Raw genomic sequence first — 23,721 nt, forward strand, 5'->3', positions numbered from 1 at the left:
TCATCAAGGCGAGACGTACGGTCAAGAGCGCCGTCGCCATGGCGGGACGTACGGCCGAGAGCGCCGTCGCCATGGCGACCGGTAAAGACGCGGAGCCGGGCGGAGGAGGCGACGGCGGTGGCGGAGATGGTGAGACCCGCCGGGGGCTTTATTTTCCGCCATCCCCTCTCTTCGCCCGAAAAACCCCGGGCTGATCGGCTCATCCGACCCCGGGGGGGGGGTACCGTTAAACACGGGGTGCCTATCCCAGGAGAAGCTCCGCCTAAGCCCTCTGCACATGCTCAGAGACAACCCCCCGCCCTTTCCTTAGTACCAAATCATTGATTTTTTTAAAAAAATCATATTATTATTATCATCATTATTATTATTATATTTCTTTCTCTCTCTCCATCCCTTTTCTTTCCTTTCTTTCTGTCTCTCTCCCTCCATCCCTTTTCCTTCTTTCCTTCTTTCTCTTTTCTTTCTCTCTCTCTCTCTCTCTCTCTCTCTCTCGTCCCTCCCTCCCTTTTCATTTCTTCCTTTTTTCTTCCTTCCTTCCTTCCTTCCTTTCTTTCTTTCTTTCTCTCTCTCTCTCTCTCTCTCTCCCTTTTCCTTCCTTCCTTCTTTCCTTCATTCATTTTATTGGCCACTCATCCTACCACAAGGTAGCTCTGGGTGATTTTAATTTAATTTAATACTGTAATTTAATTTAATATAATGTAATAATTTAATTTAATAATTTAATTTAACTTTGATGTTTTAAACGCTTTGTAGATCTGCTGTGGCTGGGAGCAAGCGTCACAGGGGTAACCAAGCCAGCCAAACAGTAGCTAGTTGTTGCCTTCAATAGAAAGATACAAGATGAATGTTGGTTTATTTCTTGGTGGCAGAGCCAATTTGCAAAAAGAAAGAAAGAAAGAAAGAAAGAAAGAAAGAAAGAAAGAAAGAAAGAAAGAAAGAAAGAAAGAAAGAAAGAAAGAAAGAAAGAAGAGAAAGAAAGAGAAAATCCCATTTGGTTAATAAAAGATTTAAGGGTTGCATTCACCCAAACCCCTATCCACGATTCACAGATTTCATAAACCAATAACTTAGTGTGCTGATAAAGTTATCGGCACACTAAAGACCATATTAAAATAAATAAACCTTGAATGGCCTTTACAAAATCTGTGTGTGGACAAGATTTCCATCTGCCAGTTGCAAAAGCTGACACCGCTTAGATCCATAGATATGCTACTTGTGCAGTATTACATTACAGCATCTTTGATCTTTGATGCAAATGAAGGCAGGACTTCTGAAGAACTGGCAGTTGTGATTTTCCTGGGCTGGGAACCGACCACAAATATTATTAATAATAATACTGGGTTTGGGGGGGGAGTGATTTACAACCGGTCCTCACACTTACGGCCGTTGCAGCATTCCCACGGTCACACAATCCAAATTCAGACGCTTAGCAACTGACTTGTATTTAATGACGATTGTAGCGTTCTGGAGCCATGTGATTCGGGACCTTCCCAGCCAGAATGGGATTTGCTTAACGACGGCATGGCTCACTTAACAACTACAGTGAGTCGCTTAACAACCGTGGCAAAAAAAAAAATTGGGCCTGACTCACTTAACAACCGTCGTACTTAGCAGTGGAAATTCTGGTCTCAAACCGAGGACCGCTTGTATATTAGCCGTCCTGCCTTTTAAGAAGACTTATGAACTTATGGGGGAATTCTTGCCGAGCGACTCGGATTCATGCGTGTCTTTCGAACACGTGTCTTGTGTATTCACACCTTCGTTCTTCCTTCCCCGCAGCCGAGCAGTGTCTGTTCGCTGGGCAGCTCGTCCAACGCTTCCTCAGCCAGATCCCGGTCTCATTCTCGCACCCGTTACCGGACCAAGGCTGCGAGTTCAGAAGTCGACGAGAGCCTCTTTGGAGTTTCCAAGGTGAAGGCGAGAAGGCCGCTGGGATCCGAGGTCTTTAGAATAGAATGGAAGCTGGACGGGACCTTGGAGGTCTTCTAGTCCAGCCCCCTGCTCAAGCAGGAGAACCAATACCATCTCAGACAAGTGGCTGTCCAGTCTCTTCTTAAAAACCTCCAGTGATGGAGCAGCGCTCCATGATTTCCAGTGGCAAGCCACTGTTCCGCTGGTTAATTGTCCTCACTGTTAGGAAGCTTCTTCTTAATTCCAGATTGCTTCTCTCTTTGATTAGTTTCCAACCATCGTTTCTTATCCTGCCTACAGGGGCTTTGCTAAATAATTTGTTCTTTGTGGCAACCCCTTGAATATTGGAGCACTGCTATCATGTCACCCCTAATTCTTCTTTTCTTTAAACTAGCCACACCCAAAACCTGCAGCCATTCTTCACTGTGATCCAAATTCAGACGGTTGGCAACTGGTTCATATTTATGACGTCCCAGGGCCACATAATCCCCTTTTGCGACCTTCTGACCAGCTAAGTCAGGGGGGGAAACCGTGTTAGTAACTTAACAACTGCGGTGGTTAACCCCTGTGGAAAGCGACGTAAAATGGGTCAAAACTCGCCTGCCTCACTTAGAAACCGAAATGTTGGGCACAGTTGTGGTCGTAAGGCGAGGACTATACCTGTAGTCTCCCACAATGAGTGGAGAGGCATGTTAGTTGGGGGTCTTCTAGCAAAAACCACATGGTTATTTGTCCGAAAATTTGGCCATCTCTCTTGTTCCCTTAAGTGGGCCAACTTGACTACTCTCTTTTTACGCTCCCCTTGCTCATTCTCTTCTAAGAGGCGCCCACCAGGGTACAAACTGCAAAAGGAAGGGAAGTGAATAAAATTGCTAATGATGTTTAAGTATATTTTAAAATCCCTCCCCGTGTATAGACAGAGAGTTCTAGTACCACCTTAGATATGAAAACTTGCTCAGTGACTTTGGGCCAACCACCTGGAAACAGTGAGTTCTAGTACTGCTTTAGGCACGAAAGCTGATTGGATGACTTTGGCCCAATCACCAGGGGACAGTTCTAGTCCTGCTTTAGGCATGAAAGCTGATTGGGTGACTTTGGGCCAATCACCCACAGGCAGGGAGTTCTAGTACTGCTTTAGGCATGAAAGCTGATTGGGTGACTTTGGGCCAATCATCAGAAGACCGTGAGTTCTAGTCCTGCCTTAGGCATGAAAGCTGATTGGGTGACTTTGGGCCAATCACCGGGTGACAGTGAATTCTAGTTCTGCTTTAGGCATGAAAGCCAGCTGGGTGACATTGGGTGAGCCAGTTCCTTTTTCTGAGCCCAGTGTTGAGCTCAGGATTGTTGTGGTAAGGAAAATAGGAGGAGGAAGCCGCGTTGGATATGTTCGCTGCCTCGAGTTCTTTGTAAATCTAATAAAAAAATATAATTAAACACATTTTGAAATCCTTCCCCGTGAATTTCCGAAACCGTTCTGAGCATCTCTCCTTCCTTTACAGAATGTGCAGCTCTCCCATCCCGGCAGCCCCATTGTGGTCCTCCATGATGTGGGTTCAGCAAGAGGGAAGCCTCTGGGATGGGGTCGCAAACCCGAGACGATCCGGCTTATTACTCGAGACCTCATTCGGGACCTGGTGTAAGTCCAACCGGGGTCTTGCGCCCCACTTCCAGCTCTGGCTTTACTCCTCCTTTCTACAAGTCTGTAGAGATTCTCCGTCATCCCAGGTCCTGGTTGTCCCAAAGGTGCTTTTTTTTCAAGAGGCAACTGGACTTTTCTTGTTTTTTTCTTTTCTTTTGAAGACGTTTCGCTTCTCATCCAAGAAGCTTCTTCTGCTTTGATTGGATGGTGGGGAACGGAAGGCTTTATATTCCTTGCAGGCAGCTGGTCATTTGCATTCTTCTAGAGGGTCGTTGAGGCCACATGGAGGTTTATCTTTGTCCTCAGGGTCACCTGAGTGGTGCAAATGGTTCCTGTAGTCCTCAATTTTTCTCTAGGATTGTATAGCTAAAGTAAGAATGGATTTCCAGAGGAAAAATTGCAGACTACAGGAACCATTTGCACCAGTCAGGGGACCCTGAGGACAAAGATAAACCTCCAAGTGGCCTCAACGACCCTCTAAAAGGATGCAAATGACCAGCTGTCTGCAAGGAATATAAATCCTTCCCTTCCCCACCATCCAGTCAGAGCTGAAGAAGCTTCTTAGATGAGAAGCAAAACATCTTCCAAATTAAAAAAAACTAAGAAAGTCCAGTTGTCTCCTGAAAAAAACACCTTTGTTTGGGACCTCTGCAGCTCCCTCTAGGAAGTAGATAAACAGAAAAATAAATATCCACAGAGGTGCCACAAACCTACTACCATCGTGGCACCGCTGTGGATATTTAACTGTTAAATTTATTTGCTGCCTGTCTCACTCTGGGGCTGCCCTAAGTGGCTTCCAATAACGAAAAGGAAGAAAATATAACAGACCGGGATGTTTCGCAGCCTCTGGCCACATCCGGCCCTTCGGCTATCCGTGTCTGGCCCGCGTGAAGTCAATTGGCAGTTAGGAAATAAAATGTAAATAAATGTGCCGCAGGGGAAGAAGCCAGATATGTACCTTGAGGCAAGAGGAAGAGGTTTTGTACACCTGTGGCCGAAAACCGGCCGCCAGGTGAGCCTTTGTGCTCCCTCCTCCTCCCTCAACACCTGGACACCAACAAGAGACTTGGGCTAAGGTGGCTCTGTGGCTAAGATGCTGAGCTCGTCGATCGAAAGGTCGGCAGTTCAGCGGTTTGAATCTCTAGTGCTGCCGCATAACGGGGGTGAGCTCCCGTGACTTGTCCCAGCTTCTGCCAACCTAGCAGTTCGAAAGCACGTAAAAAATGCCAGTAGAAAAAATAGGGACCATCTTTGGTGGGAAGGGAAGAGCCTTCTGTGCGCCTTTGGCGTTGAGTCACGCCGGCCACATGATCACGGAGACGTCTTCAGACAGCGCTGGCTCTTCAGCTTTGAAATGGAGCTGAGCACCGCCCCCTAGAGTCGGGAACGACTAGCACGTAGGTGCGAGGGGAACCTTGACCTTTTATCTTATGGGCTCAGCCCTCCACAACAACCCCCAATTTCTCCTATGGCTCCTTGGGAAAATTAATTGCCCCGGTCACCTGTATGTCCCATTTTTCAGCAATTTTGGATGGCCTTTTGACAAACGGCCGTAAGTCGAGGACTACCTGTTTATTTCTAATTGCTCAACCTGGAGCGTCTCTGGGTTGAGAGATGCTGGGGACGGATGTTAAATGAGAAGATCCACTCTGGAGAAGATACAGGGAGCCCTCGACTTGAGACGGTTTGCTTAGTGACCGTTCAAAGTTACAAAGTCGCTGGGAAAAGTGAGCTACGACCATTTTTTTCCACACTTACGACCGTTGCAGCAACCCCCACGGTCATGTGATTGACGTTCGGATGCTTGGACAACCGTCTCACATTTATGATGGTCGCAGCGTCCCGGCTGGGGTCACCGGATCCCCTTTTTTACGACCTTCCGACAAGCAAAGTCGATGGGGAAAGCCAGATTCGCTTAACAACCGCCTTGCTCATTGAACAACTGCTTAACGAACGCGGCGAGAGATGTCGTAAAATGGGGCAGAACTGCCTTAACAGATTTCTCACTCAGCAGCGTAAATTTTGGGGCTCCGTTGTGGTCGTAAGTGGAGGACTAGCTGCGTTGGACGGGCTTTGTCCCTGATGGTTGCAATGCTTGGCTGATCCTGTCTTTCTCTCTCCCCCCTCCCTCCCCAGGGTCCCCACGGTGGATCCCTCAGGAGAATCTCTGATCATCAGCCCTGAGGATTTTCGGAGGATTAAAGAATCCTCTCGCGTCCTGACGAAGGAGGAGCGCGACAACCAGCAAGCGGCCGCCAGGGCGGAGCGAGAAGCCACCATTGTAAGTCTGTTAAAAAATCACCTTAGGGGGTTGGACTAGACGACCTCTGAGGTGCCCTTCCAACTCTTCAAAAGCTTCAGAGAACCCACCCCAGGCAGTCCTCGACTTACGACCGCAATCCAGGCCAACGTTTCCATCGCTAAGGGAGACGTTACATGAGTTTCACAACCTGTCCTGCTCACAGTCAGGGAGCGAATGCCTGGCCTGCCGTTTTAAGTCAAGTCCCCCGGTTGTTAAGTGAATCCGGCTTCCCCCTTGACTCGGCTATGTCAGAAGGTCGCCATAAATATGAGTTAGCGGCCAAGCAAGCGTCCGAATTTTGATCACGTGACCACTGGGGAGGCTGCAACGAATGTAAGTGTGAAAAACAGTCTTAAGTTTCTTTATTCAGTGCCGCTGTAACTTGGAGCGGTCACTGAATGAACTGTTGTAAGTCGAGGACTGCTTGTAGAGTTGAGGTTGCAGTGATGGTGGTCTCAATGCTCCTTCAAAGGGACTTTGATAGTTGCCCATTTTAGGGGGTCAATCAAGCAAGCAGGGGGGTTGGACTAGAAGACCTCCAAGGTCCCTTCCAGCTCTCTTATTCTATTCTAAAATCAATCAGAATAGATCTAGAAGGGACCTTGGAGGTCTTCTAGTCCAAACAGGAGACCCTATAGTACCATTCCAGACAAGGCTAGAAGGTTGAGTCAACCAGTGAAGTTAGTGACTAGTTTAGTTGATTCCTGGATGGATGGATGGATGGATGGATGGATGGATGGATGGATGGAAGGAAGGAAGGAAGGAAGGAAGGAAGGAAGGAAGGAAGGAAGGAAGGAAGGATGAAAAGATGGATGGATGAAAAGATGGATGGAAGGAAGGATGGATGGAAGGAAGGAAGGAAGGATGGATGGATGGATGGATGGATGGAAGGAAGAATGGATGGATGGAAGGATGGATGGATGGATGGATGGATGGATGGATGGATGGATGGATGGAAGGAAGGAAGGAAGGAAGGAAGGAAGGAAGGAAGGATGGATGGATGGATGGATGGATGGATGGATGGATGGATGGAAGGAAGGATGGATGGAAGGCTGGTGGATGGATGGTGGATGGATGGAAGGAAGGATGGATGGAAGGATGGTGGATGGATGGTGGATGGATGGAAGGAAGAATGGATGGATGGATAGAAGGAAGTCCAGTCTCTTGTTGTAAACTTCCAGTGATGGAGCACCCACAACTTCCAGTGGCAAGCCTTTCCACTGGTTAATCCTTCTCACTGTTAGGGAAATCTCTCCTTAATTCCAGGTTGCTTCTCTCCTTGGTTAATTTCCATCCATTGCTTCTTGTCCTGCCTTCTGGCGCTTTGGAAAATAAGTTGACCCCCCTCTTCTTTGGGGCAGCCCCTCAAATACTGGAACTCTCCTATCATGTCCCCCCACTTCCAGTTCTTCTTTTCTCTAGACTAGCCAAACCCAAATCCTGCAGCCGTTCTTCGTATGGTTTAATCATCCTAGTTGCTCTTCTCGGTACTTTTTCCAAAATTTCAACATCTTTTTTTTTTAACGTGGGGGGGACCAAAAACTGGATGCAAGTATTCCAGGCGTGGCCTTACTAAGACTTTGTAAAGTAGTACTAATACTTCACGTGATGTTGATCCTACGCCTCAGTTGATGCAACCGAGGATCCTATTAGTTTATTTTGGGGCTGCTGGCTCATCGTCCTCTGGAGTCAGTCACTCTGAGCTGTTTAATGACCCTAACCACCTTTTCCTCCACCTCTCAAGACCCTGGCTTTATTTATTTTTTTGAAAGAAGCTTATTTTTATTTTTTTTTAAAGCCAAGGAACAAAGCCTGTTTGGGGGCCTCTCCCATTTCCCATTTTATAAGCCGTCTCTGAGCTGTCAGGAAGCTAATTGGCAGGTTATTCCCGAGAGAGCCGGTTGATGTTGCTGTCCCTCGCATTCCTCCGTGCTCAATCATCACTCAATCATCGGTAGCGTTCATGTCAATGTTTGTTTATTCCAGGCTGTAGTCAAGTGGAAACAAACTTCAACGGCAAGCAAAAGAAGAAAGAGGGCGGCGATTATCGTGTGTTTCAATGAGGCAGCAATTAAAATAAACTGCAGGCAAGGTGTCCTGCCACCAATACGCTAATTTGACAGATGAATAATATTTCACATTGGCCGATGTTCAAATACGTCCCATCTAAATTAGATTTGTTGTATTGTGTTCCCTTCTTCTCTTCTCTTCTCTTCTCTTCTCCTCTTCTCTTCTCTTCTCTTCTCTTCACTTCTCTTCTCTTCTCTTCTCTTCACTTCACTTCACTTCACTTCACTTCTATATCTATCTGCCTGCCTGCCTATCTATCTATCTATCTACCTACCTATCTATCATCTATCTATCATCTATTTATCTACCTACTTACCTAATATCTATCTCTACCCATTTCTCTATCTGTCCATATGTCTATCTATCCATCTATATCTAGCTATATCTCATCGTCTATCTATTAATCCATGTATCATGAGTCCTTTGGGAGAAGGGCGGTATAAAAGTTTGATTAAATAAATAAATAAATAAATCTCTTTATCCCTTTGTATCTATCTATATCTATCTGTCTATCTATCTATCTATCTATCTATCTATCTGTCTAACTCATCTATTTATCTCTTAATCTATTTCTATTTTGTGAATGCTCCAACACTGAAAGTTTTTAAGAAGACGTTGGATAAGCATTTGTCTGAAGTGGTGTAGGGTTTCCTGCCTGAGCAGGGGGGTTGGACTAGAAGACCTCTAAGGTCCCCTTCCAACTCTGTCATTCTATTCTATTCTATTCTATTCCTATTCCTATTCATCCGTTTCTCTCTCTCTCTCTCTCTCTCTCTATCTATCTATCTATCTATCTCCTCATCTATCTTTTAATCCATCCATCTATCTATCTATCTATCTATCTATCTATCTATCTATCTTCTCATCTATCTTTTAATCTATCTCTTTATCTCTATCCATCTCTGTCGGACAGATAGAGATGGATAAATAGCGATAGATTAAGATGTAGATTAAAAGATAGATGAGGAGATAGATAGATAGATAGATAGATAGATAGATAGATAGATAGATAGATAGATAGATAGATAGATCCATCCATCCATCCATCCATCCATCCATCCATCCATCCCTCTTGAAAGCCCCTCTTTGGGGTGAATTTTGGGTGAGTTTTGCCTTCCAAGATAAGGTAGGTGCCAAATGGAGGAAGGAACATAATTTTTGCAGTCTTTTTTTTTTTCTCCACCCTCTAATCAATTTCGGCGCATGTGTTTAATGCCGCCTCTGCCTCTCCATCTGACTTCATTGCCGGCCTGATCGATTGCGACGCCGGCTTAGAAGCCTTTCCTTGGAACAGGGCTGGTCCCTCCACCCAAAAGGAAGTCGGAGGTGTTTTCTTTTTCCTGGTACGAGTTCCTCGGCTTACGAACCCGAGTCGCGGTGGGGGGGGGGCACGCACCCAAAACATCTTTCTCGCTTTCCTCACCCCAGGTGGCGGTGAACGAGCGCAAGAAATCCATGAAGCTGAAGGAGATCCTGCGGAAGAAAAACGAGAAGCTCAACGACCTGGAAGAGGAGGCCAAAGAGCGAGCCCAGTACCTCTTGGAGCGGGCGAACAACCTCCGGATGGAGCAGGAAGACGAGATCAAAACGCTGGGAGAGGTGGGCGACAGGGCGAAGGGCGGAAAACTTTATAGACGCCAGCCTTTTATTTATTTATTTATTTATTTACATTTATACCCCGCCCTTCTCCGAAGACTCAGGGCGGCTTACAGTGTATAAGGCAATAGTCTCATTCTATTTGTATATTTTTACAAAGTCAACTTATTGCCCCCCCAACAATCTGGGTCCTCATTTTACCTACCTTATAAAGGATGGAAGGCTGAGTCAACCTCGGGCCTGGTGGGGCTTGAACCTGCAGTAATTGCAGGCTGCTGTGTTTTTTAATAACAGGCTTCTTACAGCCTGAGCTACCACGGCCCCTTAGCCTTAGACTGACGACCACAGTGGAGGCCCCCAAACAGCTAAGCGAGAGAGTTCGTTAAGTGAATTGAGCCCTGTGTAAAGGCCTTGCTTGCTTGCCGCAGCTGTTAAGCGAGTCACACGGTTTGTTAAGTGAATCCAGCTTCCCCATTAGACTTCTCTTTTTTTTTTATTATTATTATTTGCATTTATATCCCGCCCTTCTCCGAAGACTCAGGGCGGCTTACACTATGTCAAGCAATAGTCTTCATTCTATTTGTATATTTATATACAAAGTCAACTTATTGCCCCCCCAACAATCTGGGTCCTCATTTTACCTGCCTTATAAAGGATGGAAGGCTGAGTCAACCTTGGGCCTGGTGGGACTTGAACCTGCAGTAATTGCAAGCAGCTGCTGTTAATAACCACCTCTGGTGTTGAGCCACCAGAGGCCCGAAGGTCGTAAAAAGGGGGTCACGTGACCTCCCCACTCCCGGGGACATTGCGATTATCATAAATATGAAGCGTCTGAATTTTGATGACCCTGGGGAGGGGGATGCTGCAACCGTCGTAAGTGTGAATAACGGTCACAAGTCACTTTTCTCGGTGCTGTTGCTAAGTCGGGGACTGCCTGTATAAATATTCATGCTGGCAGATGGGAAATAATAATAATAATAATAATTATTATTATTATATTATTATTATTAATATAATTATTATTATTATAATAATTATATTATTATAATAATAATGGCTGGGGAATTCTGGAAGTTGAAGTCCACCTATCTTAAATTTATTTATTTATTTATTTATTTATTTATTTATTTATTAAATTTTTATACCGCCCTTCTCCTGAAGGACTCAGGGCGGTGTACAGCCAGAAATAAAATACAAGATATGTACAATTAAAACAAATTAAAACATAGCAAAATTACAAAAACGGCTAATAATTAAAATTTAAATTTAAAATATTTAAGAATATTAATAAAACCCCAATTTAAAATCAATCTATTTATGCCAGTCCCGCTTGAGTAAATAAGTATGTTTTTAGCTCACGACGGAAGGTCCGAAGATCAGGCACTTGACGTAGGCCAGGGGGGAGTTCATTCCAGAGCGTCGATGCTCCCACAGAGAAGGCCCTACTCCTGGGGGCCGCCAGCCGACACTGTTTGGCGGACGGCACCCTGAGAAGACCCTCTCTGTGAGAGCGCACGGGTCGGTGGGAGGCATAGGGTAGCAGCAGGCGGTCTCGCAAGTACCCGGGTCCTAAGCCATGGAGCGCTTTAAAGGTGGTAACCAAAATCTTGAAGCGCACCCGAAAGACCACAGGAAGCCAGTGCAGACTACGGAGCAGTCTGCACTTAGACATCCTCCCCATTTCATACGGTGTTTTGAAATGAATAAAGCTGTTTTTAAAGCGACTTTAGGCTTCTACTAATATTTTCTATTCAAAGCAGGATTAACAACATATGCTTTTTCCTTCCAATGGGACGGTCACCATAATGGGATTTTCCCCCCCCCCACCGCCCTCCCTCCGTCTTTTGTAAGATCCCGTTGAATAGTGTACAGGTCGTCCTCTACTTACGACCGCAGTAGAGCCCAAAACGTCTGTCGTGAAGCGAGCCATTTGTTAAAAGTGAGTTTTGCCCCATTTTAAGACCTTTCTTGCCTCGGTTGTTAAGTGAACCACTGAAGTGCTTAAATTGGAAACACGGTTGTTAAATGAATCCGGCTTCCCCCACTGACTTTGCCTGTCCGTCGGTCGCCAAAGGGGATCACGTGACCCCGAGACACTGCAACTTTCATAAATGCGAGTCAGTGGCCAAAGCTCTGAATTTCGATCACGCGGCCACGGGGATCCTGCAACGGTCGTTCGGGTGAAAAAAACAGTCCTTTTTTCCTGCGCCGTCATAACTTCAAGCGGCCGCTCAGCGAACCGCCGTAAGTGGAGGGCTACCGTCTCTCGGCAGATTATCCTCGAAGCCAAGTGCCACGCCATTCGGGATGCTCAGATCCTGGAGAAGAAGCAGATTGAGAAGGAGATGGGGGGAGAGGAGAGGAGAGTGGCCCACCTGATGGAGGTCGAGAGGCAGAAGGCCAACCAGATGCAGGACGAGCTGGAACGGAAGAGGAAGGAAGAGCTCCACAGGTGAAGGAACTGATGCTGCTCTTCCCTCTAGCCAGCGTCTGGCAGGGGGAAGCCTGCCAATCAAGAGCTATAGCAAGAGCTCGTAGACTTATATACCGCTTTACAGCCCTCTCTAAGCGGTTTACAGAGTCAGCGTAGGAAAAGAAGGAAGGAAGGAAGGAAGGAAGGAAGGAAGGAAGGAAGGAAGGAAGGAAGGAAGGAAGGAAGGAAGGAAGGAAGGAAGGAAGGAAGGAAGGAAGGAAAATAGCAATAGCATGTAGACTTATATACCGCCTCTCTAAGCGGTTTACAGAGTCAGCGTAGGAAAAGAAGGAAGGAAGGAAGGAAGGAAGGAAGGAAGGAAGGAAGGAAGGAAGGAAGGAAAATAGCAATAGCACTTAGACTTATATACCGCCTCTCTAAGCGGTTTACAGAGTCAGCGTAGGAAAGGAAGGAAGGAAGGAAGGAAGGAAGGAAGGAAGGAAGGAAGGAAGGAAGGAAGGAAGGAAGGAAGGAAGGAAAATAGCAATAGCATGTAGACTTATATACCGCTTTACAGTGCTTTACAGCCCTCTCTAATGGGTGGACTTCAACTCCCAGCCAGCTTGTTTAGTGCAGACATTTTTAAAGCAAGCTGCCTGGGGAACTCTGGGAGTCGAAGTCCACCCATCTTAAAGCAAGCTGTCTGGGGGATTCTGGGAGTTGAAGGTCACCTATTGTAAAGCATGCTGGCAGGGGAATTCTGGGAATCGAAGTCCAGACATCTTAAGGCACGCTGGCTGGGGAATTCTGGGAACTGGCAAGCGGCTTCCCTGAAGCCCCCTTCCCTCTCTCCCTCCCTCCCTCCCTCCCTCTCTCTCTCGTCTTTTCTAGGGGGAAGCGCCACCTCATCGAACAGATTGAGAAAAACGAGGAAATGCGAGCGATGAAGGCAGAGCAACGTGACCAAGAGGCCCAGGACATGCTGGACTACCTAGAACGGCTGCAGTTTGAAGATGAGAGGGTGAGGCCCAGACGCAGGTGGGGAGGGGGATGAGTTCTAGTCCTGCTGTGAAAGCCGGCTGGGTGACTTTGGGCCAATCACCAGGAGACAGGGAGTTCTAGTTCGGCTTTCGGCATGAAGGCCCACTGGGTGGCTTTGGTCCAGTCTCTTTTTCTCAGCCCAGCCCACCTCACAGGGTTGTTGCTGTGGGGGAAATAGGAGGAAGAAGCCACGTTGGATATGTTCGCCGCCTCGGGTTATTTGTAAATATAATAAAGGTGAGATAGAAATGAATACATGAAATGAGTAAATCAACGTGGCCCCCCAAGCAAGACTTTTTCCCTTCAAAATTAGAAGCAAGCAGTGAAACCCTTGTGAAGCGGGCTGAGGTGGAACTCCAGATTGTGGGTGGATGTGGATTTTTCAGGCAGGTGGAAAGAAAACTCGTAAAAACCGGTTTGTTTGAACTTTTAAGGGAAATGGCATTACCAGGTGTTAAAAGACTTAAGGACAGGTGAGGACCTATCATGAGGTCTGTCTTTCTTTCTTTCTTTCTTTCTTTCTTTCTTTCTTTCTTTCTTTCTTTCTTTCTTTCTTTCTTTCTTCTTTCCTTCTTTCTCTCTCTCTCTTTCTTTCTTTCTCTCTCTCTCCGTCTCTCTCTCTTTCTTTCTTTCTTTCTTTCTGTCTTTCCTTCCTTCCTTCCTTCCTTCTTTCTTTCTCTTTCTCTCTCTCTCTCCCTATCTCTCTCTCTCTCTCTCTCTTTCTTTCTTTCTTTCTTTCTTTCTTTCTTTCTTTCTTTCTTGGGTATTGTGCAGGAAATGGAACGCCGTAGATTGGAGCGCTTGAGGATCCAAGCTGATATCCGGAACATCAACGACGAAAACCAGAGACGCAAAGAAGAGAAGCTGAACCAAGAAAAGATGGCCGACATGCGGGTGCTGGAGTACCAGCGGAAGAAAATGGTACGGTGTGGGTCGCAGGAAGCCGCCCAGCCCTCCTAGACATCAGCGGCTTCTCCCGAGGAACCATGTCCCGAAAAAGAGCCCCCATTGTTGGGAAAGCTCAACGGGGCCTTTTCTGAAGTGGCCCCCCTGGAGGGCGGAATTCCCTTCCCACAAAGGGTGAGCTGCCGAGGTGAAAAAAAAATCTCACGGATTTTCTCCTGCTCGAGCAGCGGGGGTTGGACTAGAAGACCTCCAAGGTCCCTTCCAACTCTGTTTTTCTGCATCTCCTCCCTGAATGCAGGCACGGGAAGCCGAATTTGAGGCCGAGCAGGAGAAGATCCGTAAGGAGAAGGAAATGGAGACGGCCCGTCTGCGGGCCCTGCAAGAAAAAGCCCAGGATCACCAAGCCGAACAGGTACGGTCTGGTATCACGGTCTTCCGCCTCGATTGCCCACCCTTGCCCACCCAAAAAGGGGGCAACGAAACCTTGTGGGCAGAGGTGTGCAGTTCGGAGTCCCCACACGGCCCGTTTTGGATGCAGGTAAGTGCAAGGTGCACATGGAGGCTCGGGGAGGGCGAAAAACGGGCCTACCGGAAGTTCGAGCCCATTTCTGGCCTCCAGAGGGCCTCCAGAGCCTGGGGAGGTCGTTTTCACCCTCCCGGAGGCTCGAGGAAAGCCTCCAGAGCCCAGGGAGGGCAAAAATGAGCCCCCCATCCCCCGGTGGTGCGGGAGGCTGACTAGGCCACGCCCACCATGGCCACGCCCACCTAGCAACCGGGCAGAGAACCCCTGCTTGTGGGCCAGTCAGACCCGCTCCATGGATCCAAAAATGTCTGTCATACATTTTTGAAGTGAAGACACTTGACATCTCTAACCCAGTTTTTGTTTAATCCAGTAATTTTTGAAATCCAATAATTTTGGCTAGAGCAGGGCGTGCCGTAGGTTCGCCACCACGGGTCTAGGGTCTCCTGCTTGAGCAGAGGGCTGGACTGGAAGACCTCCAAAGTCCCGTCCAACTCTGTCCTTCCGTTATTCTTCTGCCCCTCCAGCACGCCCTGAGGGCCAAGCGCAACCAGGAGGCCACCGAGCGCGAGTGGCGACGGAAGGAGAAGGACGCCGTGCAGAAGAAGCTGCAGACGGAAGCCATGTTGAAACAGAGCCGTTTGGAGCAGGTGGCGCAGAAGGAACACAGTTTGGCCGTCCAAGTGCAGCGCGACCGGGCTGAATTCGAAAGGATCGTCAGGTGGGGCACTGGGTCACCTTCCTGTAAATTCTTTCCATTAGTCCCGGTGGCACAGGTGGCATTCAACCAATTCAGACCGGTTGGGGGGGAAACTGGAAGTGGCGACCTGCAGGTGGCCCCACACTCCACCGGGGCGCAATCCCATCCTATATCGCTGTGTTTTTGACGCCGCACACATGCATGAATGCCATACACAAGCAAATGGCCATGTAATTTGATGTCGCACGCATGGGCACGCTAACATTGTGCTTCTGCTGGGCGAACCGGTTGCTACAATATGTGAAGCTCACCTCTGACTGGTGGGAATAAACCCTGAGGAAGGGGGAAGGATTGGTCTAGCATCAGTGTTTCTCAACTTCTTTAACTTTAAGAAGTGTGGACTTCAACTCTCAGAATTCCCCAGATATCCATGCCAGCTAGGGAATTCTGGGAGTTGAAATCCATACCTCTTAAAAGTTGCTAAGGTTGAGAAACATGATGCTAGACACATTTTAAGAAGTGTAGACTTCAACTCTACACTTTCCCACTGGCTGGGGAATTCTGGGAGTTGAAGTCCTCACACCTTAAAATTTGATGAACGCCAACCCAGACCGATAGCTATAGAGGACAAATAGGAATTTTGCATCCATCTTCCTCTGCCCTAAAACAAACTTAACTGCTCATGGTAAGGTACTCCAGCAGAACTGTCAATTTTTTTTAGAGCCGAAAATATAGATTTATATGCTCTTAATTTGGGCTAAGAAGGGATGCAGTGGCTCAGTGGCTAAGACATTGGTCAATCGAAAGGTCGACAGTTCAGCGGGTTCGAATCCCTAGTGCCGTGTAACGGGGTGAGCTCCCATTACTTGTCCCAACTTCTGCCAACCTAGCAGTTCGAAAGCACGTAAAAAAATGCAAGTAGAAAAATAGGGACCACCTTTGGTGGGAAGGGAATAGCATTCCGTGCGCCTTTGGCATCAAGTCATGCCGGCCACATGACCACAGAGACGTCTTTGGACAGCACTGGTTCTTCGGCTTTGAAACGGAGATGAGCACCGCCCTTTAGAGTCGGGAATGGCTAGCACATACTTGTGAGGGGAACCTTTACCTTTACCTTATAAAGCCATCCACCTTGGGCTAACTCCTATGAGCTGCAGTTCCTCTTTCCCGCCACTGGTGGCACTGCCCGGGGAACAAAATTTGACCCTATGCAAATATTTGGTTCCACCCATTGGCATCAATCAAGAAGACGATGAATTAGTTATCACGCATCGGTTTCGGATTGGGGAGGGAATTGAGTTAAGAACGATCCTCAAACCAAGTAGACTAGCAACAGTCACCGGATGACAAGGTATCTAATCAATGGGTTGAATAAGATTTAGGTTTTCCTCATACGATGACACATTGTAAAAGGGAGCCCGTAGATTCTCCCAGGGCGTTGAGTTCAACCCACGGGAGTGGGGGGGAGGCAGAGAAGGTCTCCCCCCTCCGAGAACTTTGGAGATGAAGCATTTGAACGTCTTCAGGCGCTGTGAGGACAGATGAACCATATCTCGTTTGTCCAGAAGAGTTTTGTCCCGCTCGAGCACAGAGCTGGACCAGAAGACCTCCAAGGTCCCTTCCATCTGTTATTCTGCTACTCCTTTAAGCTGGCTTTTAAGGTGTGCTGGGTGTATATCCATCTGCTCTGTCTTTCTCCCCCACCACAAAAAAACATTACAGATAGTCCTCCATTTACAACTGTTCGTTTAATGACCATTCAAAGTTACCACGGCACTGAAAAAAAGTGACTTACGACCATTTTTCACACGACCGTTGCAGCATCCCTGTGATCACAGGAACAAAATTCAGAGGCTTGGCAACTCAGGTTTATGACAGTTATAGCGTCCCGAGGTCGCCTGATCCCTTTTGCGACCAACGGACAGGCAAAGCCGAATCCACTTAACAACCAGGTTCCTTATTTAATAAGTGCAGTGATTCACTTAACAACCGTGGCGAGAAAGGTGGTAAAATGGACAAAGCTCATTTAACCGGTGTCTCGCTTAGCAACAGTCCTTCTGGGCTCCCTTGTGGCCGTAAGTCGAGAACCACTGGGTAGACCATCTCTTAAGAACTTACAACCTTTCATTTAGTGACCGTTCAAAGTTACAACAGTACTGAAAAAAGTGACTTACGACCATTTTTCACACTTAACGACTGATGCAGCATCCCCATGGTCACGTGGTCAAAATTCAGAGGCTTGGCAGCTGGCATATTACTTATGACAGTTGCTGTGTCCCAGGGTCACGTGATCCCCTTTTGCGACCGATGGACAAGCAAACTCGCTTAACAACCAGGTTACTAATTGAACAACCACAAGGATTAACTTAACGACCGTGGCCAAGAAAGCTCGTAAAATGGGACAAAACTCATTTAACCGGCGTCTCGCTTAGCAGCACTCATTGTGGGCTTCCTTGTAGCCATAAGTCGAGGCTCCCCCTGGGCAGACCATCTCTTAAGTCCTCGCTTGCTATCGGGCTGACCTCCAGCCCCCGCCGTCTTTTCTCCCCCCACTCCCTCCAGAATCCAGCGGGAGCAGATCGAGAAGGAGCGAAAGGAACACGAACGCCGGGTGGCCCTCCAGATGACCCACGCGGACGAGCTCCGGCGCCAGGTGCGAGAACACCAGCAGAAGCAGGTGCAGGAGCGCATCGCCATCTTTGAAGAGGGCAAGCGACTCAAGGAGGAAGCCCGCCGGCGCAGCGATCGCCTGAACGAGATCAAGCGGAGGAAGCTGGACGAGCTGCGGTAAGCGATCGACTCCCGGAGACCATGGAAAAGTTCAGATTTAAACACAGTTAGAAGGGACCTTGTAGGTCATCTAGTCCAACCCCCACCCCACCCCCGCGCCCAAGCAGACTCCCGGCCAATTGGCAGCTGCTACTTAAGGATGGGGCCTGTCTGGAATGATACGTGGGCCTTTTATTGGGTCCATCCTACATTTCAACGGTCGCCTAAGCAGCCTAAGTCAAGGGCTACCTGCACATTGTCCCTCCATGAGGACTAGGCCCTTGTTTCAACCGTTGATGACATTTCTCCTTGTTCTTTCTCTCTCTGCAGGGCTGCCGGGCTCCCTGAGAAATACTGTGTGCAGGTGGAACGCAAAGCTTTCGTTCAGTCCGTCCACTGAGCCGCAGAGATGCTTTTTCACTAGTTAACTCTCAACGTGTAGCCTAGATTTTTATTTTCTTATCCTTAATTAAATAGATCTATTTCTGGATGTATCGGTGTGGAACTCATTATTTCGGTTCTTTACAAAAGTTTAAGGTGCACGGAAATGCCAGGTGTTATCTTTATTATTTTATTTCATTATGTTATTTATTTCATTACTTTATTTTTATTTTATTATTATTTAGTTTAGTTTATTATTTTATTTTTATTATTATTGTAGTGTTTTATTTTATTATTATTTTGTTTCTTTTAATTATTTTAGTGTTTTGTTTCCTTTATTATTTTATTTCATTTTTATTATTTTACTGTTTTGTTTTCTTTATTATTTTATTTTATTTTATTATTTTACTGTTTTGTTTTCTTTATTATTTTATTTTATTTTATTTTATTATGGCAAACCTAGACAGCATACTAAAAAGTAGAGATATCACCCTGCCAACAAAAGTGCGTATAGTCAAGGCGATGGTGTTCCCAGTTGCAATGGATGGCTGTGAAAGTTGGACCATAAGGAAGGCTGAGCGCCAAAGAATGGAGGCCTTTGAACTCTGGTGCTGGAGAAGACTCCTGTGAGTCCCTTGGACTGCAAGGCGATCCAACCGGTCGGTCCTAGAGGACATCAACCCTGACTGCTCTTTAAAAGGCCAGATCCTGAGGAGGAAACTCAAATCCTTTGGCCACCTAACAAGAAGGAAGGACTCCCTGGAGAAGAGCCGAATGCTGGGAACGATGGAGGGAAAAAGAAGAAGGAAACGGCAGAGAACGAGGTGGCTGGATGGAGTCACTGAAGCAGTCGGCGGGAGCTTCAATGGACTCCAGAGGATGGTAAAAGACAGGAAGGCCTGGAGGAACGTGGTCCATGGGGTTGCGATGGGTCGGATACGACTTCGCAACTAACAACAATAATAACAACAATATTAACTTGCCTATAGAAGTATTCGTCCAACTTCTAATTTCTACCTCCACTCTGCTTAACCATTGATAAAACAAATTGATTTAAAAATATCCTGTATCCTCTTTATTCTTTATCTTTCATGTTAACCTATCCATTTCTGCATGGTCTAATGGTTCTTTTTTTAAAAAATTATGCTTTCATCTGAATTCTGAAATTCAATTCAACTTTCGCATCCGGAAACACCCACCCGAGCTCAGGGTTTGTTTAATTGCGAACTCTTTTTTAAAATCGTCTCCCAGTTTATCAGCTCTGGATATTTGATGAAACCAGAAGCTAACCGATACTTTAGATGGAAACTCCACCTAACCGACCGTGACCACCCCCCCATTTTTATCCCTAGCGATTATAATCAAATGCCCCGCTTTAAAAAGAGTTTGCACACTACACTTGTTGGTGTAAAGACACACAAACACACACCCTCTTTAATGCTTCAAAGAGGAGTGGGCAGCCAGAATGCCTTAAATCCATTCCTCGGCCATCAGCCAATTAATCTTAATTGCCAACCAAGCTGCCAGTTACCAAAAAAAAACAAAAAACAGGCGGTAAACAATACTTCTGATTCACTTCTTATCCTGATCTGGTTTTCTTGAGAAGCTATGGTTGGGGTTTTTTGGGGAGAACCGGCCAACTGAGTTAAGGAAACTGGGCCTGATCCATCCAGCTGTAATTAAGGTGTTAGGGAAACGCGGTTAGCCAAAAAAACAGCATTGCCAATTTTTGCCACCCAACCTCAGAGGTTCCACCTAGCAACTCACAGACATGTTGAGGATGGTGGAATTAAAATTTCTCTCTTTTTCTTTCTTTCTTTCTCTCTCTCTCTCTCTCTCTTTCTCTTTCTTTCTCTCTCTCTCTTTCTTTTTTCTCTCTCTTTCTCTGTCTTTTTCTTTCTTTCGCTCATTCTCTTTCTCTGTCTTTCTATCTTTCTCTCTCTCTCTTTCTCTCTTTTTTCTCTCTCTCTCTGTCTTTCTCTTTTTCTTTCTCTGTCTTTCTATCTTTCTCTCTCTCTTTTTTTTTCTCTCTTTCTCTGTCTCTTTTTCTTTCTCGCTCTCAATCTCTCTTTCTCTTTCTTTTTTTCTCTTTTTTTCTCTCTCTCTCTCTTTCTCTCTCTCTCTTTGTCTTTCTCTCCCCACCCCACTACGTTGATCTGAGATTACCCAGCCGTGTAATCTAATTTTTTTAATTTTATTTATACATTTTTCTTTAACATACATAAGTGCTTTAAAAAACAGTGTATTGTCTGGGTCAGTTCACTTGTACATAATCGTAGTAATAATAATAATATTCCCTTATACCTACCGTGTTTCCTCGAAAATAAGACATCCCCTGATAATAAGCCCAATCAGGCTTTTGAGTGCATGCGCTAAAAATAAGCCCCCCCATATAAACCCCCCCCCCGAAAATAAGTCCTCCCCAAAAATAAGCCCTCCCTGAAAAAATATTTAAACACATGCGCAGCCGTTCCCTGCCATTTCCTCTGGTTAGGGTTAGAGAGACAGAGCTGGAAATCAAGTAAGACGGCAAGAGGAGCCCCGTCTTGCACCATGCGCCCCAAAATAATAAGACGTCCCCGAAAATAAGGCCAAGAACCTATTTTGGGGTTCAAATAAAATATAAGACAGGGTCTTATTTTCGGGGAAACACGGTCGTAGTAATCAAATTTCTACCTCTATTGTCTAGCCGTTGATAAAACAAATCCCATGTTTAAAAAATTCCATGTCTTCTTTGTCCTTGATCTTTAGCGTTAACCTAAACTCTCCGTTTCTGCCCAGTCTAGTATTTTTTTCTAATTGCATTTTCATCTGCGGGAATTTCCTCATCCCTCCTCTCATTCTGTAATCTCATTTTTTAAACATTTCTTCCCCCCCTGCTTGCTTGCTTTCTTCTTCTTTTTTTACCCCTTTTCTAGAAACAGGCTGAAGGGGACCTCGGGTGCGTTCCAAAAATAAAAAATAATCAAAAATAAAGCTATTTCTGCTACAGGAGGGTGTGGTTTTTTTGGGGGGGGGTTTGATCTCCTCACCCCCCCAGGTTTATTTTGGGAAGTGCGTGTCTGAAGCCCTCACCCAAGCTTGTAGCGATCTGACTCGCTGGTTCCTAAGCTCTAATTAGAGCTGGAAGTTTAATTAAAATGAACTCTTTTAAGGAGGTTGCAATTGGCAACGCCATCCTTTGGCCCAGCCCTTCCTCCTGCTGCTCAAAAGTATGGAATGCAGTCTTCCTGGAAAGCTAAACGCAGCAAGTTTTTAAGAAGGCTGGAAGTTACCTCACACCTGATATTTCTCTCTCTCTCTCTATTTTTTTTGCACGGACCGTGATGACTGCAGCGGGACCATTGTTTTCAAGGTTGCTTCACCCCAATTTAGAAAAATGCACCCCAGGAGGCAAAGGGAACGACGTAAACGGCCAGCTGTTGATGCCCAAGGCAGTACAACCCAAAAAAAAAAAAATAATCATTTTAGGATTTCCGCTGGGAACAAAAAAAAATGCAGCCCGAAATAGATCAGGCTGATGTTCTCCAGGTCAGTCTTTGCTCCCTCTGAGGTGCCCACCAACAAGGGCCGGAGCTGCCTTCGTCTGTCTGTGGGTGGCTCTCTGCAACCCCGGTAATAATTCTGGATCTTCCAAGATCGTGAACTCTGGATAGAGAGGGTCTTTCTCTCGATGGAGCAATCCTTGGTTTTTTTTTCCAGCCCCCACCCCTCTCCGCCCTGAAAAGTTTTAGTCAAGTTTGTGCTAAGGTACAATGACAGGACGAACAAAGTTTAGGGAAGTTAAAAGGGGAGAAAGAGAGGTGTAAAATGAGGGAGGGAGGGAGGGAGAGAAGGAGGGAGGAAAGGAAGAAAGGGAGGGAGGGAGGGAGGTGATAGATGAGGTATGGATGGAAAGGAAGGGAGGGAGGGAGGGAGGTGATAGATGAAGTATGGATGGAAAGGAAGGAAAGAAGGAAGATGGGTGATAGATGAGGTATGGATGGAAAGGAAGGAAGGAAGGAAGGAGGGAGGAAGAGAGAAGGAAGGAAGGAAGGAAGGAAGGAAGGGTTTTGAGAAAGAAATAAAAAGAAGAAAAAGAAAAAAAAATTTTTAGCGAAGTTAAAAAGAGAGAAAGAGGTGCAAAAGGAGGGAAGGGGGGGGAGGAAAGGAAGGAAGATTGGAGGGGAGAAAAGGAGGGAAAGAAGGAAGATTGGGGGGAGGAGGAGGAAAGGAAGGAGGGAGGGAAGGAAGGAAGGAAAATTGGAGGGGAGAAGGAGGAAAGGAAGGAAGGAAAGTCCAACTTTTTTTGCATAGTAGAATACCAAAAAAATTACAGCCTCGACCTTTCCCTTTACATTTCTAAATACAGATAGTCCTCGACTTACAATGATTGGTTTAGTGACCGTTCAAATTTACAACAGAACTGGAAAAAAAGGGGACTTTGGACCAGCCCTTGTACGTACACCGTAGCGTCCTCAAAGTCACATGGTCAAAATTTTGTTGCTTGCCAACTGGCATGTATTTATGACGATATTTGCACGTGATCACCGGGGTCACGTGATCACCGACAAGCAAAACGAATGGGAGAGGCTGGATTTGCTTAAGGACCGCGGAATTTGCTTAACGACTGCAGCGATTCGGTTCACCACCACGTCAAGAAAGGTTATAAAACTGGGCACAGCAACTTCCTTAACCATCGCCTTGCTTAGCATCGGAAATATCTCGTTTCAATTACGGTCGCAAGTCGAGGAATATCCGTATTTCAAGCCTTCTCTATTAAAAAGATCGTTTTAATCCTGCAAATCTAAAAATTAGAGTTAGAATTCCCTCTCCCCCTCAATTTCGAGTGCAAAAATCCCGAAGCGGTTTCCAAATAGATAAATTCTTCGCTTTAATTAAAACAACTAATTTTGCCAACTCCGCCCCTTTTACCATCCGTTCTTTCCTTGTGGGAATAGTTAGTGTACCTTTACGCATATAAATTCTCGTATCAATCCTTCCAAATCAGCGGTGCCCTCACCGCCTCTTGTGGCAATGAGTTCCGCAAGCTAACAAGGTACCTGTTTGCATCGTATAAATGCAAACTCAATGGCCACTCAGCCCAAATCTTACATCTAGCCATTGTTAGCAGGCGATCCGCCTGCCTTCCTGTCCGGCTAAGATTTCCTGTTGTGGTCAGCCGCGCGGGTTGCATAAATTCTGCCTAATCAGCAAACTAATATTCAATGAACTGTAGATAATTCTCTATCATATTGGACAATCACTTACGTATGAGCCAGCTGTGTGTGCTGCAGCTGCCACAATAAGCCAACGCAATCCTAGGCTGAATAAACAGAGGGATAGAATCAAGATCACGTGAAGAATTAATACCACTTTATAATACCTAACTTGGAAAATACTGTGTCCAGTTTTGGTCACCACGATAGAAAAAAAAAGTCATTGAGACTCTGGAAAAAGTGCAGAGAAGAGCAACCAAGACGATTAGGGGACT

General features: G+C 46.2%; 1 protein-coding gene across 1 annotated transcript; it reads left to right on the top strand.

Annotated features, from left to right (window-relative positions):
* Positions 1 to 26: 26 nt before the first annotated feature.
* CFAP45 (cilia and flagella associated protein 45) lies at positions 27 to 18,310 on the top strand. Its single transcript, XM_058159855.1, has 12 exons — positions 27 to 129; positions 1,780 to 1,911; positions 3,411 to 3,547; positions 5,687 to 5,831; positions 9,351 to 9,521; positions 11,792 to 11,970; positions 12,823 to 12,952; positions 13,747 to 13,893; positions 14,177 to 14,290; positions 14,926 to 15,119; positions 17,661 to 17,885; positions 18,198 to 18,310. The coding sequence occupies exons 1-12, from the start codon at positions 127 to 129 to the stop codon at positions 18,265 to 18,267; spliced, it is 1,647 nt and encodes a 548-aa protein (XP_058015838.1). The 5' UTR covers positions 27 to 126; the 3' UTR covers positions 18,268 to 18,310.
* The last annotated feature ends 5,411 nt before the right edge of the window (positions 18,311 to 23,721 follow it).

The sequence above is a fragment of the Ahaetulla prasina genome, chromosome 17 (assembly GCF_028640845.1).
Source record: "Ahaetulla prasina isolate Xishuangbanna chromosome 17, ASM2864084v1, whole genome shotgun sequence".
Classification (NCBI taxonomy): domain Eukaryota; kingdom Metazoa; phylum Chordata; class Lepidosauria; order Squamata; family Colubridae; genus Ahaetulla; species Ahaetulla prasina.

Excerpts from the sequence above, each read along its gene's own strand:
- CFAP45 (XM_058159855.1), top strand. Across the intron at positions 13,894-14,176 it reads AGTACCAGCGGAAGAAAATG|GCACGGGAAGCCGAATTTGA; the intron begins GTACGGTGTGGG and ends CCCTGAATGCAG. Across the intron at positions 14,291-14,925 it reads AGGATCACCAAGCCGAACAG|CACGCCCTGAGGGCCAAGCG; the intron begins GTACGGTCTGGT and ends CTGCCCCTCCAG.